The sequence below is a fragment of the Perca flavescens genome, chromosome 17, assembly GCF_004354835.1.
Source record: "Perca flavescens isolate YP-PL-M2 chromosome 17, PFLA_1.0, whole genome shotgun sequence".
Lineage (NCBI taxonomy): Eukaryota > Metazoa > Chordata > Actinopteri > Perciformes > Percidae > Perca > Perca flavescens.
In genome coordinates, this window is record NC_041347.1 from 30,990,889 (window position 1) to 31,010,163 (window position 19,275).

General features: G+C 44.7%; 1 protein-coding gene across 1 annotated transcript in view; it reads right to left on the reverse strand.

Annotated features, from left to right (window-relative positions):
* Window positions 1–19,275, reverse strand: part of arfgef3 (ARFGEF family member 3) — an 88,930-nt gene that overhangs the window by 42,176 nt on the left and 27,479 nt on the right. Inside the window, exons 11-22 of the mRNA XM_028604057.1 lie at window positions 19,027–19,274; window positions 18,157–18,269; window positions 15,365–15,497; window positions 11,686–12,040; window positions 11,439–11,580; window positions 9,041–9,393; window positions 7,956–8,122; window positions 5,836–6,001; window positions 4,948–5,055; window positions 2,658–2,873; window positions 1,182–1,292; window positions 500–650 (exon numbers count right to left, since the gene is read on the reverse strand). Of these exons, the coding sequence (XP_028459858.1) occupies window positions 500–650; window positions 1,182–1,292; window positions 2,658–2,873; window positions 4,948–5,055; window positions 5,836–6,001; window positions 7,956–8,122; window positions 9,041–9,393; window positions 11,439–11,580; window positions 11,686–12,040; window positions 15,365–15,497; window positions 18,157–18,269; window positions 19,027–19,274 (2,263 nt within the window). The remainder of the gene's footprint in view (window positions 1–499; window positions 651–1,181; window positions 1,293–2,657; window positions 2,874–4,947; window positions 5,056–5,835; window positions 6,002–7,955; window positions 8,123–9,040; window positions 9,394–11,438; window positions 11,581–11,685; window positions 12,041–15,364; window positions 15,498–18,156; window positions 18,270–19,026; window position 19,275) is intronic.

The window sequence follows — 19,275 nt, forward strand, 5'->3', positions numbered from 1 at the left end:
TGGGAATGCTCGGGAGTCAAATGGGTTTGTGTGTGGTGTGTTGATTTTGCCGTGTGCTGCGCACCACACACTGTACCACCAAAACTGTTAGACCCGTGATTTTTTTTAATCGCCGTGTGTGGGGTCTCTCAGGATTGGAAAATTGGACGACAATTTTAAAATCGTCTCGTGTGAACCAGGCTTAGGCGAATAATTGATTCATCTAGCAGCAGCTCTACTGAAAACGTAATGCTCCTATGGTCGTAGAAATATAAAACTTACAAACTTGTATTTTCAAAGTAATATTGCTTCAATTAAAAAAAATCAGAACAGGGAATTCTACATCCTTCAATCCTCGAGCTGTGTACCACAATGAGCATCATCTGACACAATGAATTTAAGTTATTATTGCCCAAAACAGATAAGCGGACTAGTAGATCTGACTGAGAAGCTTTCTTGAACGTTTGTGTGTCATATATCTGGATATGCATCGTGTGTGTGTGTGTGTGTGTGTGTGTACCTGAAGACATGCGGCCAGCAGTCGTGATTATGGCTACCCATCTCCAGTCCTACGTTCAGGATGGCGTCCATACACAACACGTGAGCCGTGTGGAGGCGAACTCCCTGAGGACGACCCATCTGCTCCAGACGCTGTTCAACGCGCTGCTTTACTGCACACACACACACACACACACACACACACACACACACACACACACACACACACACACACACACACACACACACACACACACTTATCATTAGAAGCTCTTGTCTAATCTTAACATTAGGGGATTGTTAAAGAACATGAGAGAAGACATTTGGTCCTAGTTCCCCACATATTTCACTAGATGGCTCTAAAGGCCTATTTCTTACTGATAGCACATTTTAGGGAATTCTCTGCAAGTATTAATGGTACCAGTGTAACATTTCTTTTTATATTATATCTAAAACATGCCATCATTCTCTCTTTACTTGGCTATAAAATAAGGGGGGGGGGGGGGAAACTCATTTGGGTCTTTTATAGTTTGAGCTGTTACCTCTTGATCATCAAAACAAACGCTGTCAACTAAAAGTCTGCGTTACATTTGTTAGTGTGCGTTATTGTGTACAAGCATGTGCGTACGTGTGGGTTTTCCGCACACATATGCCCACTAGCTGGTTCTGTAACGTATCTGCTCGCGGCGTGTGCTCTCGGCTACCTTGTGTGATGGCGTCGCCCATCTCTCCCGCCTCCTTCTCCTCTTTCTCTTCCTGCACACAGGAGGCTGCAGCCATCTGGGCCAATGCCGAGGCACAGTTGGCAGCCACACCTGAAACACACACACCCACACCCATTTTTACAATTGATTTAAGTCCACTTTAAGTCCGCTTGATGAATCTACAGGGACATAAATATTATAGATGCAGTTAAAAACAGTACAACATCATGGGCTATTGGCATACAGCAGGTCTTCATAATATTTGGTGTAAGACACACACACACAAAGACACACAAAGACACACAAAGACACACAAAGACACACAAAGACACACACACACACACACACACACACACACACACACACACACACACACACACAGAGTGTAAAAACGAACAACTGAGTTTTCCTTCATCCTCTCAATTTTCCTTCTGGATTCTCATCCAAAATTCTGGACGTGCACCTCATTATTATTATTATTATTATTACATATTGAGCACACTTTTAATGCCGCGATAATACCGACACACACGGCAACGCTGGAGTACAAACTTCTGGCTACTCTGCGTGGAGCCTCCGCAGAATCACGCTTAAAAAGGTGCCCTGCCATACAAAACCGTTTTTACTTGCATTTTTTGAAATATGTGTTTGTGTTATGTTGTGAATGTGATAAAGAACTGCTACCTCCTCTGTCAGCTCTAGCTACTGGAAAGAAATAAGCGGAGAAATCAGGCCAATTACAAAAGCTGGTCAGTCTGACATCATATTGCCTGAGCTCATTACTATTCATTAGCTCGCCCAGTTGGGCTGGGTAAAGGATTCTGACAGCCAGGCTCTCATTGGCTAACTGTTAGCCAATCAGATTCAAACCGCTTAGCTTGTTGAATATTAATGAGAACTGGCAGAAATGAGCCGACTCTTCCTGCAGGCTTTCTAAACCACGCTAGAATGACTTGAAACAAGGTAACCAAGGCATTTTTTCCACAAAAAAATGTTACAGAGTCCATGGTAGAACTTCAGACATTACCGCAAAGTCATGAAATACATGTGGCAGAGCACCTTTAAGACGTCAAATCAGCCAAAATAACTGAAAACAGCTGTTCGGGTAGGACCTTTGATATTATCCAAGACGCCAAAGTAAATACGGATTCAGATTGAGTGGAACATTTTCACAATCATGTTTAAAACAATTCATTTTCATCCAAGTTTCGGGCAGCCGTATCAGGGCAGGTTGATTTCACCTAGAAGCTTTAAACGGCTGTATTAGCTGGTGCAGCGGAAAGCACATACAGTACACGCCTCTACTTGAGTTTAGACTTGAATGTGTTCCAGCTGCTGGGCTGCTGTAGGGCGTCTGACCCTGACCTCTAACCGCTCGCTGCTGCAGCGGAACAGAGGCCTCCCTGCGGGGAGGGGGGGGGGGGATGAGTGATGTATCCCCTTCGTCTTGTTAATACAGACACATGTGTCACCCACCGAGGGCGCAGCTGAGCGCAGCCGCTTTGCGCAGGCCGTCCAGACTCAGACAGATGGTGTCCCTCTCCCTCTGGCTCTGCTCTTTGACCCCCTCCGCTCCCAGGATGAACGCCAGGCACTTGGAGCTGCCCGCCATGCGGCCCGTCAGCGGCGTGGACAGCACGTCCATCAGGTTCTTCCACACGCCGGTGAGGATGAAGCGGGAGAACACAGCTCCTGAAGAAAAAAATATAAAAACACACACAGACACACACACACACACACACACAGGCTCAGTCAAAAATGAGGGAGAGAATACACTTGATCAATGCTGAAAACACCGGATACTTGATGATACATGATGTAACAAATGTAAAAAGAGACCCATTTTTCCCGCTCATTTCCCGCTCATTAATTTACACGAATACGCTCGCGGTTGAAAACAACAAAATATTTTATCAGATTTTATCAGATGATGGCATTTTTGGGGCTAAAAAACGCAAAAAAGTGAAACCACCCTGCAGAGTGGAAATCATAAAAACGCTCCATTGTTGCGTTCCCGTCTAAAGGGTAAAAACGCACTGTGCGTGTGTGTGTGTGCCGTGTGTGTGCGCCACATTTGTCTGTGTGTGAGTGTGTGTGTGTGTGTGTGGGTGTGTGTGTGTGTGTTTGGAGCACTAAATCTACCTCCTCATCTGTCCACACAAAATTGTCAGCTTCTCAGAGGAGAAAAAGAGAGGAGGAGGAGAGGCAGACAAGTAGAAGGAAGGTTCAACGCAGGCGCGCGAACATGGCGGATTGCATTTCACACACTTTTGCGTCACCATATGCACGCAGATTTCATAACGCTCGTCGAAACGCGGAATAAAAAGTGAGAACGCAACACCACTTTTGCGTTTTCTCTTCAGGTCGTTTCAGTCTAAACATAACCTAAGATTATACCAACGAAGCAGAGCAGTGTTTACACAGCCAGCGGCCAGAGTAACTGATGGTGCTGACACACACACACACACACAAAGAGTATAAATGTCATCAGGTGTGACTCAGCAGCGGTTACCATGGAAATCCCAGCCAATCCTTTGTCCTCCAGGGAGATGCAGAAGGAACGCAGGGGGTCCCTGATCTCTCTCTCTCTCTCTCTCTCTCTCTCTCTCTCTCTCTCTCTCTCTCTCTCTCTCTCTCTCTCTCTCTCTCTCTCTCTCTCTCTCTCTCTCTCTCTCTCTCTCTCTCTCTCTCTCTCTCTCTCTCTCTCTCTCTCATTTTTTTAAAATATGTAGTCACATTAGATGGACACAATAGGAGGGACTCTTAAGTTATGGCTAAACACATGTTATGTGAGCTCACAGTGACCTTTGACCACCAAATATCTTATATCACTTCATCTTTGAGTCCAAATTAGACGTTTGTGCCAAATTTGAGAGAAATCCCTGAGATATCGAGTTCACACGAATGGCATGGACTAACAGACAACCCCGAAGACATAATGCGGCATAAAAATGCTCAATCTCGTTAAACTAATCACTTCTCACTTTCCCCTAATTAACTTTTACAAAAATATGTATATTTGTATCTAAAAGCCAAATACGTGACTTGTTTGGTGAAGTAATTCTTCATTCTATGGAACGAGCTTCAAACCAACCAATGAATCATTAAATCAGACTGAACCTAAAGTTTGAATGAAAACACATTGTGGCGAAGGAAGGTTCCAATCTCTGTTTTGATGCAGAATGTATTCTGCCTGCAGCTGCTCCGGGGTTTTTGGGATGTATTTCACTATGAATCCCACTGGAGGTGGAGATGGTGATTGGTGTTAAATGATGCAATTACACCATGTTACCCGTTACAGACCCACAGTGCAGTACGATGTAAAAAAAGAAACTTTTAATCGGTTATAGCCTTGCACATCTGTGGCCTCTAATTTTCACTCGACCATGTAGAGCTGTTATTATGGGATGCTTCACCTTTCAGCGCACAGCCTGTGCAGCATTTTCAACTGATTAACACAGCAGCAGTCGCAGGGAGGGTGAGCCCTATTTTGAAGCATTGAGCAACGCTGGGGCACAAAGCTCCTCTTCTGAACATTAATCCAAAAATACCCATGAAAAAGTTTGAGGTTTTGACCTGTAAAGAAAGCCCGGTTCAGACCAAATATTGGCGACGAGACGTAACCTGAACAATAAATCATTCATTCTGTTCTAGGAATATGGAACTGATGAATAATTCACAGAGTTAATGTGTGAGCGAATCAATTGAATCCGCCCGTGATATTTCTGAGATTTTGGGGGCAGGTTTACGATAATGGGCTCCCGACCTGCCATCGCAGTGTCACTGCCGGCCTTGCCACAGCTGAGCGGTGATTGGCTGGACGCCCTCCTGATCAGCTGGCCTCCGATCGCACTGCTGCCCAGCCCGTCAATATCTGAGAGAGGGAGAAGAAGGAGACATGTTGTCGATTGTTGTGATCAGCAGAATCTGCCATATCCAGAGTCCTATAGGTACAACTTTTGACCAACACTGATGTCTGATTATATTAGTTCTGAGTAATTTGGAGTAACTTAAATTACTGTGAGAGCTTTGATTTGAAGTAAGGCTGCTCGATTATGGAAAAAAATCATAATAACAATTATTTTTGGTCAATATTGAAATCTTGATAATTTACCAACCTGACTGTTGGAAAGATGTTGCATTTGTTGAACTTAAAAAACAGTGAAACGGTTAAACATTTCCCATTAATACTTTGAATAAGATAATACTTAAGATAAGAGTTTACTTGCAAAACGTAATGTGCAAAGTAATCGCTTTGCTCGAAAATCATTATCATGTTAAAAGTTTGATTAATTGCACAGACCTAATTGCAACTCCCAACAAAGATGGACCAGAAATGAGATGTCTCACTCTGTAGCTAAAACAGAGAGCTCAACACACAGGGTGAAAAGAGGAGGTGCAGCAATGTGCAGTACAACAAAAATATGGTGTTTTTTGAAAATTAAACCATGTAAACCTATTCTGATATAACCTCTAAATACAATTATGAACCTGAAAATGAGCATAATAAGAGCACTTTAAGTGACATTTTCCACACAGAATGGGGTAAACTTTTCAGTCATGTAAGGTTTCCAGGTGATTCTAGCCCAAAAGGAAACAGCTTGTAGTATGTGAAGTTAGTTGTCTGTGTGCGCGTGTGTGTGTGTGTGTGTACCTGTGAGCATGGTGATGAGTGGCAGTGTGTGGTCTTCCTGCGAGCCCCAGTACCCGGCCTCGGCCAGCAGGTTGCGCTCTAACACCTGGTGGTAGAGCTCCTCGATCCAGGCCTGAGACAGAACCACGAGGACCCCACTGCTCTGGATCAGCTGCACAAACTCTTTCTGCAAAAAAAACAAAAAACAACACAGCATTATTTATTATCATTTGTGCATTTTCTGTACGCATTGTGTTCAAAACTGCCTCACACGGTTCTCTGAGCTGTGTCTTTTAGATGCAGTCAGAGGGCCACGTAGAGGTTTTCTTTACTGCGACAGGTACAGGTACATTCCTGAGCTATAGGTTCGGGACCATGTATAGAACTCTCGTGTGACCAGTGATTGACACAATGACCAGTCATTGGTGAAGAAGACAGCATCTCTGAATGACCATTAAAAGGAAAAGCTACGTATATGAAATGTATGGAGACATGCAAAAGCTTGTCATAGGTTATTGGGATTGTGGAGAAGTCTTTCCATTGGTTTAGGAAAAATATTCATTTGGCTGCTTTCCAATGAGCATGGACTTCTTGTTTTGTGACAAGTATAGTTTCCCGGCATTCTGTGGGAGTTGCAGTTAAAAAGCTGATCTGGTGAGACTGCGATTAATTACATTAAAGGTCCCATGACGTGGTGCTCTTTGGATGTTTTTATATAGACCTTAGTGGTCCCCTAATACTGTATCTGAAGTCTCTTTTATATAGGCCTTAGTGGTCCCCTAATACTGTATCTGAAGTCTCTTTTATATAGACCTTAGTGGTCCCCTAATACTGTATCTGAAGTCTTTTATATAGACCTTAGTGGTCCCCTAATACTGTATCTGAAGTCTCTTTTATATAGACCTTAGTGGTCCCCTAATACTGTATCTGAAGTCTCTTTTATATACAGTACAGGCCAAAAGTTTGGACACACCTTCTCATTCAATGCGTTTGCTTTTTATTTTCATGACTATTTACATTGTAGATTCTCATTGAAAGCATCAAAACTATGAATGAACACATATGGAATTATGTACTTAACAAAAAAGTGTGAAATAACTGAAAACATGTCTTATATTTTAGATTCTTCAAAGTAGCCACCCTTTGCTTTTTCTGATAACTCTGCAAACCCTTGGTGTTCTCATGAGGTAGTCACCTGAAATGGTTTTCACTTCACAGGTGTTAATTAGTGGAATTGTTGCCCTTATTAATAAAAAAAGCAAAGGGTGGCTACTTTGAAGAATCTAAAATATAAGACATGTTTTCAGTTATTTCACACTTTTTTGTTAAGTACATAATTCCACATGTGTTCATTCATAGTTTTGATGCCTTCAGTGAGAATCTACAATGTAAATAGTCATGAGAATAAAAAGGAAACGCATTGAATGAGAAGGTGTGTCCAGACTTTTGGCCTGTACTGTAAGAATCACTGTAATATTTTCGGGAGTGTTTGAACCTGTGTCATCGTGTGTTACTCGTACCCCTTTTCCACCGAGGCAGAGCTGGTGCTGGTTCGGAGCCAGAGCCTGGTTTCAAATTGGTTCTTTGCTTTTCGACCACCAAAAGCACCTGCTCCGAACCAGTAAAAGTGGTTCTTAAGTAGCACCAAATCATCGCTGGGCCAGAAGTAAGAACCGCTTACGTCAGCGGCTGGGTGGGGGGGGGGGGTTACCGTGACCAACAAGACAAACGGAAACTTGTGACCGCCATTTTGGAATTAGCAGATAAATACGATGGACGCGATTAAACAACAGCAGCGGTGGTAAGAGGACGAAACGAGCTGCTTTCTGGCACTGTAAAGGCGAGCCGCGCCAACACGTTGGATCTGCCGAGTTCGGACGCCGATGCAGGTCTGCAAAGCCGTGAACATTGATAGCAAAGCAACGTCCGCCATTGTTGATGGTGTGTTTGTGTTTGGCGCCGGCCGACGTATGCAGTGACGCAAGACCTGGCTCTGTGGAAAAGCAAACCGGTTCTTTGGAGGCTCGTCAGTCGAACCAACTCCGAACCGGCACTAGCTCTAGCTCTGAACCAGCACCTGGTTCTTGTTGGTGGAAAAGGCGTAAGAGGGATCTTGTTTGGGGAAGTGGCGCTCGGCTCACCAGGCTGAGGACGGGCGCGAGCGTCCGGCGCCTGTAGAAGTCGCAGCAGCAGAGCTTGAGATTGAGCAGGAGGGCGTAGTAGGACACCAGGTAGAGGCCGTCGGCGTTCATCAGAGACTGACAGCTCAGAGTGTCGCCGCTCTCGAAGCCCGGAGAGTGGATCCCACCTGGGGACGGAGAAGATTTCCTTTCCATTTACATCATCATTGCATATTTAAACAATACAAAACAAGGGAAACAAACTAACAGATAAAAAAATAAATACATCACAAATTAAACACCAGTATGTTTAATGCACTACATACCAGGCCTTCACGATATGAGGAAAATATGCAATATGCGATAACGGTGTTGAATATCGCGTGGTCCCGGGGGAGGTGTCACATAGGGCTTGTCGATATGGAGTAAATCAGATATCACAATATTCTTGACCAAATACCTTGATATCGATATTGCGGCGATATTCTAGGGTTGACAGTTGGTGCTTTAACTAAATATGTCCACACTTAGATTTTAGATAAATAATCATCAGTAATGTGGACATAATGTCTCAGTGGGGAAAAGGCAAATAATAGAACAGCTAGAACAGTCTGGTAAGTTCAGAAAAGTACATCACTTTACTGTAATGCAGCCTTTAAAACCAGGAAAAGACAACAGTTATGTCATATGACGATATTACCATATCCAAAATCTAAGACAATATCTAGTCTCTTTGTTAATTTATTGATAAATGATGTACTTACTGTAGTAAATTGTAATGTCAATTTTATTATGTAATGTTTTAAACGATGTACTTACTGTAGTAAATTTTTATGTAAATTTTATTTTGCAATGTTTTGTGACCTGTGTGATCTTAGCCCGTACAGATGGAAATTAGCCCTTGGCTACAATCCGGCATGTTTACATGCATGTATTCCATGTTTGTTTATTAACATGCACTGTCCCAATCAAATAAATAAATTAAAATATCACCATATCGATAGAATATTGATATTTTGCCCAGCCCTAGTGTCACAAATGGAATTTTGGTTCAGATCAAACTGTAAGTCCCATCAACACACTGAATCATTCCCTCCCCCTCTCACCGGCCTGCAGTCCGGAGCAGAAGGTGGAGGAGAAGTTCTGCAGCGACAGGTCCACCTCGGCGGCCGTGGCCAGTCCCAGCAGCCGGGGCAGCAGCGCGGCGAGCGCCTGGACGAAGAGCCGGGCGCTGTGCTGGTCCGCCTCCTGGTTGCGCAGAAGTTTGAGGGACAGCGCGGCGGTGCGCAGCGAGCGGTGGCCCGGGCAGTCGCGAGGCGTCTGCTGCTCCTCCTCGGCCAGCGAGGCGTTGTCGGAGCCGATGTCGGACACGTCGGAGCGGCCCGAGTCCTTCTCGGCGGCCATGGAGTACTGGTCACACGAGTCAAACTCTGTCCGGGAAAAGTCCTGCTCCTCCATGCTGACGGACCGACAGGTAGATCACTTATATCGTTATTATGATTTCATTCAGTCGGTCAGTGGAACTGGTGGTACTGAGAGGGCTGGTCTCTTAATAAGCCTTTTCTTGGCTGTTTTTATCAAGCCAAGATTGATTAAAAAAAAGATTGTTTTTTTTAATAATGTTTAGTAAATTAAACTACATTAAACTCAGACATGTAAATGGGAGGATACTGGGCTGCATCGTGATATATCCACTAGAAGTCTAAAAACAACGGCATACATTTGTGTCTGTCAAAATACAGAATCATTTGTTATCAGTCCCGACAGATGACGCCAAAGTCAGAAATATGGCACACACACACAGACATAAAGACACACACGCGCGCGCGCGCACACACACACACACACACACACACACACACACACACACACACACACACACACACACACACACACACACACACAAGGCACGGCCCACCCACTTTTCAACAGGCCCACCCAAAACATTTCCTCAAAAAACATGAATTAATTAATATATTATAATTTGTTAATAAGAATTATTAAAAATCGGCAAATAATCTCATAATTTGTGCTAAAATTGTCCAAATGTTTAGTTTTCAAAAACAATAAAAAAAAACTGGTCATGTCTATTTTTATGTTTCTGCGCAAGTTCAGCAGACAGTGAGGTTCGGATCGGATGTAGCTTGTCGGTATGCTAGGCTAGGCTAGGCTAGGCTAGGCTAGCTCCCAGTGATCTGAGAGTGTGAAAATCATTTCCAGTAGAGGACAAGGTTGCAACAGTCGTTGTTTAGGTACCTTAAACGTGCACGAACGGTCTCAGAGTCATCGCTGCAACCAGGAGATGAAGGAGAGCTGAGATCCACAACGCCGAGCACATCTTTGTCTCGGACACCCCAGGATGCTCGCGATGCTAGCGCGGTTAGCGCGACCAGCGCCGGTGCTATAGTTCCTTTGCCTCTGCCTCGCGAGTGGATGATTAGCCCCTATGGATATAGCCCTGTGGATCGGTCTTCCGTGGATGAGCCCGCAACTCAACCAGTGCTAAAGTATCCGGTCACTTCTTCTTTAGGGAGTTTAATTGTGTAGGACCGCCAGAGGATAACAGTAAGGTATGTGAAGGCTACTCTGCCTGTATTGTATTATGTCGTTATGTGAGATGTATGGATTAAAATAATCAATTCATAACCCGCTACAGAGCTGCAGGCGCAGTTCTATTTCTATAACAGCTTGTTACTGTTGTAAAGTTGTTTTTCCCTCGTGGTTTTCTCTTGTTATGGCCAATAATGCTTTAGGGCTATTAATGCAATTTATTTATTTTTGTTAAACATGTTTATAACATGAATCATCACACTAAAGTAAGGAAATACGTTGAGTCTTGTTTTACATGACAGATGACGTTGTCAATGAACACGTTCTGTGGCCGAGTATTGATTGAAACTGTCGGGCAGTGTTGTTGATTTGTATATTGTTGAAAACTTAAAACAATTGAAAAGAATTGTGAAATATTCGGCCTCAAGGTATACGAGCAGAACTAAACTATTTTTTGGGGAAATATTAGATTCCTGACCACTTTTACAGTCTATAGGCCTTAGGTTAGGAGAGATGCGCTATATATAGCAGCACAGCCAGGTATGGTGGTAATGGAGAGTCCAAAGCTCTCTTCTTTTGGGCAGAACCAAGGAGAGCGATCGCGGATAGGTCCGTCCTTTGCACCAAAACGTTTTACAATGCAACAACATATAAATAGCATCAAGCTATTACAATCTTTATTATGTAAGCACATATAATATATATAATATAACAGTATATTTAGCCAGTCATTTGTATTAGGTTAAACAGGGATTTCATAACGTTTTTAATTTAAGGCCCACCCAAAATTGGTCTGGGCCATCCAAAACTGGAATCCTGGCGCCACACACACACACACACACACACACACACACACACACACACACACACACACACACACACACACACACACACACACACACACACACACACAGACACACAGAGACACACAGAGACACACAGAGACACAGGTACCTGAAGTTGCTCTCGCTGTACCGTGACCCCCCACCGTGGTGCGGCCTGGTTCTTGACTCCACAGACAGGAAGTTGGTGATGTCGGGGTAGACGAGGCCGTGACTCCGCTGCACCACGTCTGGAGGAACCAGCGCTCCTCTCTCTCCTCCCCCGCCGCCCCCTCCTGCTCTCTCTTTCTCTCCTCTTCCCTCGGCCTCCCTCGCACCCCCTCCCTCCTCCCGTTGGCTCCCCTGCTTCGCCTCGAGGCTCGGCTCGCGCTCGGCCCCCTCCCGGCCGCCGCAGACGGAGGACGAGGGGAGGTGCGCGTCCTCGCCATACTCCTCGGGAGTGGCGTGGCCCAAATCCGCGCCGATCTCCCCCACTTCCACGTCCACGGTGGTTTGGCCCGTCTCCGTGGTGATGCTGATGCTGACGTCGGGGCTGCGCTCGGCGGCTGCGGCGGCCGCGGCGTTGGAGGAGGTGACTGCAGGGTCCCAGGGAGCCTGCTCAGAGGACAGGACGTGTCTCTGCCACCTGAAGTCGGCCTCGTTGATCTCCATGGACTCGCGCGTCGACTCAGTCCCGTCTTTCAGGTCGTCCAGTCGTCGGAGCAGAAGCCGAGCCTGAGAAACAGACGCTACGTTACCGTTCTGTAACCTAGAAATCTAGACGCCCCCTAGTGGCAGCAAATATCATTTGCAGCCAGGGTCCGTCTAGCAACTCTCCGTTGGCTCGCGAGTAGGGGTGGGAGATATTGACAAAAATGAAAATCTCGATATTTTTTTCCAATATCTCGATATCGATATTCAAACGATATTTTTGAAATCCTTCTAGAAGTTAAAAGAAGCCCTGTTCGGAGGCTATTTTGGTGGTTCTCTTGGGAAAATGTACAAGCAAGATGAAATCATAACAATAAACAAAGGGCTCTGTTCTGTAACATATTGCACACAACTATGTCCTTATTGGAAGCAGTCCTGGAGCTGGGACAGGGCCGGGTCAGACTAGGTTCTGATAGTCCTTCTACTTGGCTGTATAGTCCTTCTGACCGGGACTTATGCTGGGATCAGGAGTTGGATGTGATCTGACTGGCCCAGGTGAGGGAGAGGAGCAGTTCTGTGTGCTTTTTTGATGTTAGAGTATACATGGTCTAGTGTGTTCTTCCCTCTAGTAACACAATCTACATGCTGGGAGAAAACTGGAGGGGAACAGACTTTAAGGACACCTTGTAAAAGTCCCTGTATTTAACCATAGTGAATAGTGTTTATTCACTATGGTTAGCAGTGAACCAAACTTTTGCTAACGTTAGCATCGGGGGCTATGTAGACGGCAGTGTGCTGTTTTCGTAGTAAATAAAATGGTCAGTATATTAGCGACAGGGCTCCAGGTCAGGTGAGCCGTGCTGGGCAACGATCCTGCAGTTGGTACTCCATTCATTGTGCACAAAAATGCAGTCCTCCGCCTCTGGTCGTGCCGGAGTTATTTTCTCATTCTGCCGGTAGATAGCTAGCTCGGCGCGCTAGCGCCGACAACAACCTGGAGGGCTCGGTCAGGCTATTTCCTCCGGGATGTTATGAGCCGCCTGGAAGGCTCTCGTAACGGCTGTGTTGTATCGTGGTCCTGTATTGATTGGTTCAGTGTGGCTTTACGTACTTGTATAAATATACACCGAGAGTAGTGTTGACGAACTGACTGAAGAGCCGGTTAATTAACCCGACTCGTGTCACTGAGCCGGGAGAATCGAGTGCCATACGTCAATGAACAGACTCACTCCTGTTTTTTTCTTTTACTTCATTCGTGCCGTTGGCATTATATATATATATATATATATATATATATATATATATATATATATATATATGTCAATGGTTGTCCGTTGTGTAGCTGGTATTCTTCTGCTTCTGTGTGTGTTGTAATCTAGTGATCTGTGATGTAATCTCATTAGCGCCTCCGCTGGACTGGAGTGGTGGTGCTAGAATCAATCAGGAAATGAGCTACTAATGCCTAGACCCGAACGAGACCGAATGTAACCGTGTAACCTGCCGGCCCTCTCGACTCTAATGTAACCGTGCAACCTGCCGGCCGCTCGACTCTAATGTAACCGTGCAACCTGCCGGCCCTCTCGACTCTAATGTAACCGTGTAACCTGCCGGCCCTCTCGACTCTAATGTAACCGTGTAACCTGCCGGCCCTCTCGACTCTAATGTAACCGTGCAACCGGCCGGCCCTCTCGACTCTAATGTAACCGTGCAACCTGCCGGCCCTCTCGACTCTAATGTAACCGTGCAACCTGCCGGCCCTCTCGACTCTAATGTAACCGTGCAACCTGCCGGCCCTCTCGACTCTAATGTAACCGTGCAACCTGCCGGCCCTCTCGACTCTAATGTAACCGTGCAACCGGCCGGCCCGCTCGACTCTAATGTAATCAAGCGGTGTCTTGGTTCTCGGCAAGTTTGAGTTATTAACCGAGCCTTGTTTCTGGTGCATCTTAGAGGATTGTGTTCACGGCAATTCACACATTATCGATGGGGAAGTACAGTAGGCCTACATCACATAGAAATACACGTCATGTTATCTTGGTAGTTATGTTAAGTTAAATGTTAGAGAAGTGCATGTTGCTACGTGGTAGCTAGGCTAGTTTGTCACAAGGAGACCGTGCACCAGGCTACTGAACGAGACCCTAAGGACCGTAACCGAGGCTACAGCATGAGTCTATATTCAAACAGGTGTCTAGGTTCTCGGCAAGTTTGGGTTATCAACAGATAGCAGAAGCCTTTATTTCTCGTGCATCTTAGATGATTGTGTATACAAATTAATAGATTACATTATCGATGGATATCACATACAAATGCACGTCATGTTATCTTAGTAGTTATGTTAAGTTAAATGTTTGTTACGTGATAGGTAGGCTGTCACCAGGAGACTGTGCACCAGACTACTGAACAAGACTGTAACCGTGCCTAATGCATGAGTCATGTAATCAAACGGGTGTCTAGGTTCTCGGCAAGTTTGAGTTATCAACCGATAGCAGAAACCTTTATGTCTCGTGCACTTTAGAATGGTGTTCATGGAAATTCATATGCTACATTACCAAGGGGAAAGTATTAGGCCTATATCACATACAAATACACGTAATGTTATCTTGATAGATATGTAAAGTTAAACGCGATCACCATGTAAATGACGTTTGTTGACCATGAATTCCAAGAATAAGGGTAAAACATATTATTAAACCAGCTCAAGTTTTTCAAAAAGTGCAAAAAACATGGAAAAAGTGACAAATACAGTACAGGCCAAAAGTTTGGACACACCTTCTCATTCAATGCGTTTCCTTTTTATTTTCATGACTATTTACATTGTAGATTCTCACTGAAGGCATCAAAACTATGAATGAACACATATGGAATTATGTACTTAACAAAAAAGTGTGAAATAACTGAAAACATGTCTTATATTTTAGATTCTTCAAAGTAGCCACCCTTTGCTTTTTTATTAATAAGGGGAAAACTTCCACTAATGAACCCTGACAAAGCACACCTGTGAAGGTAAAACCATTTCAGGTGACTACCTCATGAAGCTCATTGAGAGAACACCAAGGGTTTGCAGAGTTATCAAAAAAGCAAAGGGTGGCTACTTTGAGGAATCTAAAATATAAGACATATTTTCAGTTATTTCACACTTTTTTGTTAAGTACATAATTCCATATGTGTTCATTCATAGTTTTGATGCCTTCAGTGAGAATCTACAATGTAAATAGTCATGAAAATAAAGAAACACATTGAATGAGAAGGTGTGTCCAAACTTTTGGCCTGTACTGTAGGTCATAAAAAGCGCCAAAAACATCTGAAAAAAATAATTAAACATTTTGACCTGGAAGGACAACAAGTTAACGGTTCCCGGGAAGACAACACGAGGGTTAATGTGCGTGGCATCCTGTCTCAGTAGCGTACCTGCTCCGATTGGATGCCGCGGCCCTTCGACAGTTCGTCCAGCGCCCCGAGGAGAGCGCAGGCGCAGGACACCGAGGAGTAACACGCCTCGATGCCTCCCTTCATACAGGCCTCGGTCATCCCGTCCATCACTCTTCAGAAGGAAGCAGACATACAGAATGCATTCAGTCAAGATCAGTGAGGATTTAGTCTAGATCTTTCGGCGTTCCACTTCCGAGATTGCTCCGGGGCTGCCAGAAATTCCTCCTTTTCGTCCGGATGTCTGTCACCTTCCTCTTTCCCTGTGTTGGCGTTCTAACCTCTGGTGGATTTGTGAGGACTATGGTTAACTGCTCCTCAGATCCCTGCAGGGTAAATCCAGACAGCTAGCTAGACTATCCTTCTTGTAAAAGAGATTTGTAATCTCAAGGAGTTTTTTCCTGGTTAAATCAAGGTTTGAATTGAATTGAATCTGTCCAATCTGAGTTTTCTCTCGCACGACTAAAACAACTTTTGAACGTACACATGTTCCACCAAAACAAGTTCCTTCCCGAGACTATGTTGCAGAGGCACAGTGGCTCCATCCGGCACTTAGCACCGCCCAAGATGATTATGATTGGTTTAAAGAAATGCCAATAAGCCAGAGCACGTTTTTTCTCCCATCCCGGAGTGCTGTGTGGACTAGCCAGACCCTCCTCCGCAGCGCTGTGGAGCAAGGTCTGGCAATGTGAGACTATGTGAGGATTGAACTTCTATTTTGTTAAATTATTGAATTACTTTAGAAACATTGTGATCCGTGCTCTTTTTTTTTGTGTCCAATGAATTATGAGGGAAAACATGACATGGCTTCTTATTAGGGCTGTCAGAGGGGTTCAAATACAGTATTTAATCACGATCTGTTCTAAATGTACTTTACAAAAAGGGATATTCTTCCAGTTGTTATTTAACGCAACAGTAGGGCTGCACGATATGAGGTAAATATCTAATTGCGATATTGAATGATTTTGCGATAAGATTCACAATATTGGAGGGAATGATCATTTTTGTATCATTACTCTCTTGTTCATTGAAAAGTATTTAAAATGAAAGGTATTATAGTGTGATTTTTGAGTCTGATTTGTAGGCCGTAGTCCATTAGTAGCCTCGTGAGACCATCCTGATCTGGCGAGCTCCAGTTTTCCACTCGCAGAACAGCCTGGCATCTTGAGATAGAGAACATTTGGAGCCATTCGCCAAAACAATCGACCAATCAGCGTTGGTTTTGAGGCGGGTTTAGGTTCAGTTGGTTTATCCAATCAGCTAACCAGGATTTTCGCCCCTTCCCAAAAGTTCTCCAACTGTAAGTTCCCAGATGGATATGCCGAGCAAATGCGAAGAATTCCATCTGGCGGAGTCAGGTTAGTCCATCAGTGTTTCCCACACAGACCAATGTGTGGCGATGCGCCACACATCAACACCAGCCGCCGCACATTGCGTTTCATTATTATAATTCTTATATAATTTTTTTTTAACGCTATTTAAATACGCAGCTTATTCGTTCAGCTGCATTTCTTTTCCCTGCTTTCCTCCGTCTCTCTGTCACAGCGTGTCCTCCTCAGTTTTTGATACTTGATTGTATGAAAATTGCCTTCTAATCTGTGGGAAACACTGTCCATGTTGGGATTTCGATAAAAATGCGATTAATTGTGCAGCCCTAATCAACACTGCGTGAAAATAGCTTTAGTCTTGTGGAGAGAACCCTCTGGAAGGGCTTTGAAACTCAACGTGCCATTCAAAAAACTCTGGTTTATAAATAAATGTAGGGCCTATGTGGTAATAGACAGGAGACGTCTATGTGTCTGCCTGAGATAAGTCCCAGACTCACACCACTAGGCATGCTGCTGCACAGCTACAGAGTCAGAGACTGGCACAAAGCCAAGGCCTCAGGCTTTGGCTTGGGGAGCTGCGAACTCAGCTAAAAGCGAGCAAAGTCAGCAATGGGACCTCACCAGAGGACTGTCCTAAGAAGGCGGTCCTCAGACTCCAAAGTATCCAATTGGATTCTCAAGCAGCATGTTCTGAGAACGCTTATTGGAGGATTTCTTTTGCAGGAAAAGTCTGTTTGGCAGATATAAGGCAACACCAGACAAAGGAACTCTTTAGTAAGCCTTCCGGAAATTACTCTTTTCTTTCCCAGCACGTTAAACTCTCTTTTTTACATCAGATTCTGACTCGTGTGGCTTTTTCTAAGACCTTTTGGGATTTTGTTATTTTTTTTACGAGAAACGGGAAAAGTATCTAAAAAAGGGCAGTTGGCGTTTGGGTCCGAGCCATTAATCTGGCAATGGCGTCAGATCTATAATTTACTACAACCCTAGCCCTCCAACGTTAGCGCTGCATCGCTTCCTGAACTACGGAGCGCAATCACAGAGCGTACTTGAGTTACTCGCACGTCAAAAAAAAAAAAAAAAAAAGAAGGAATTTACGTTAAGTTGTTATAATCTCTCTCATATTGACAGCCTTCCTTCTAGTTTATGGAACATCATCAATGACAGACATCAAGCTGTAACATGGGGAACTTAATGTATTATTGAAGCATTTTTAACCATGTATAAAAGTAACACGGTGTAGCTTTAAGAGCGTATGCTAACATGATGAATTTCAGAAAAATCAACCTCAAACAGTCAATTCTGCTGACAGTTTGGAACTTTCCAACAACCAGAAAAAAAGACCAAAGAGAGAGGAGTTACTGACAGTTTGAGGAATAAAGACCGAAGAGAGAGGAGTTACTGACAGTTTGAGGAATAAAGAACGAAGAGAGAGGAGTTACTGACAGTTTGAGCAGGTCCAGGTGGGACTTCCTCTTTGAGAAGGAGCGCTTCCTGGTTTCAGGCTCCACCACGCATGGACCGGCCAGGTCGTACAGCCGCTGGGGACTACCCAGAATCTAAGAGAGAGAGAGAGAGACACACACACACACACACACACACACACACACACACACACACACACACACACACACACACACACAAAGAGAAACACACACACACAGAGAGAGAGAGAGAGAGAGAGAGAGAGAGAGAGACACACACACACACACAGAGACACAGACACACACACACACACACACACACACACACACACACACACAGACAGAGAGAGACAGACACACATACACACACACACACAGACACACAGACACAAAGAGAGACACACAGAGAGACACACACACACACAGAGAGAGAGAGACACACACAGAGACACACACACACATACACACACGGACAGACACAGATTCATACAGACAGAGACATAGAGACACACACACACACACACAGACAGAGACAGACACACACACACACACAGACAGAGTCATACAGACAGAGACAAACAGACACACACACACACACACACAGAGACATACAGACAGACAGACACACACAAACATACACACAGAGACAGACAGACAGACAGACCACACACACACACACACACACACAGAGAAAAAAAATTGCAACATAAATGAATCACTTATACTTTAGTGAAGTGGAAAGGAAATCAATGGCTGCCTGCAGGTGGAACACCCATCCCAGAGTGATAGAGAAAGACATGGCTCTGACCCATACTAGTGGTCATATGCTATCCTAGTTGTGATATGGTGTGTGTGTGTGTGTGTGTGAGATAGTGTCTCCTGGTCCTCCCACCTCCTTCATGATGCGGATGGCCTCGGTGCGGTGCTGCGGCGGCGGGTACAGCAGGATCCGGTGGTAGAGCGACTGCAGCACGGGCTTCATCGACTCCACGCAGCTCACCAGGCGCACCAGCTCCGCCGCCACGTAGCACACCGTCCGCACCACCGGCGCAATCCTGGCGGGGGCGCTGGAGGAACAGCCCGACCCTCTGCCTTGATCCGATACACCCCCACCGAAACAGTCCACCTCGTGGCTGAGTCC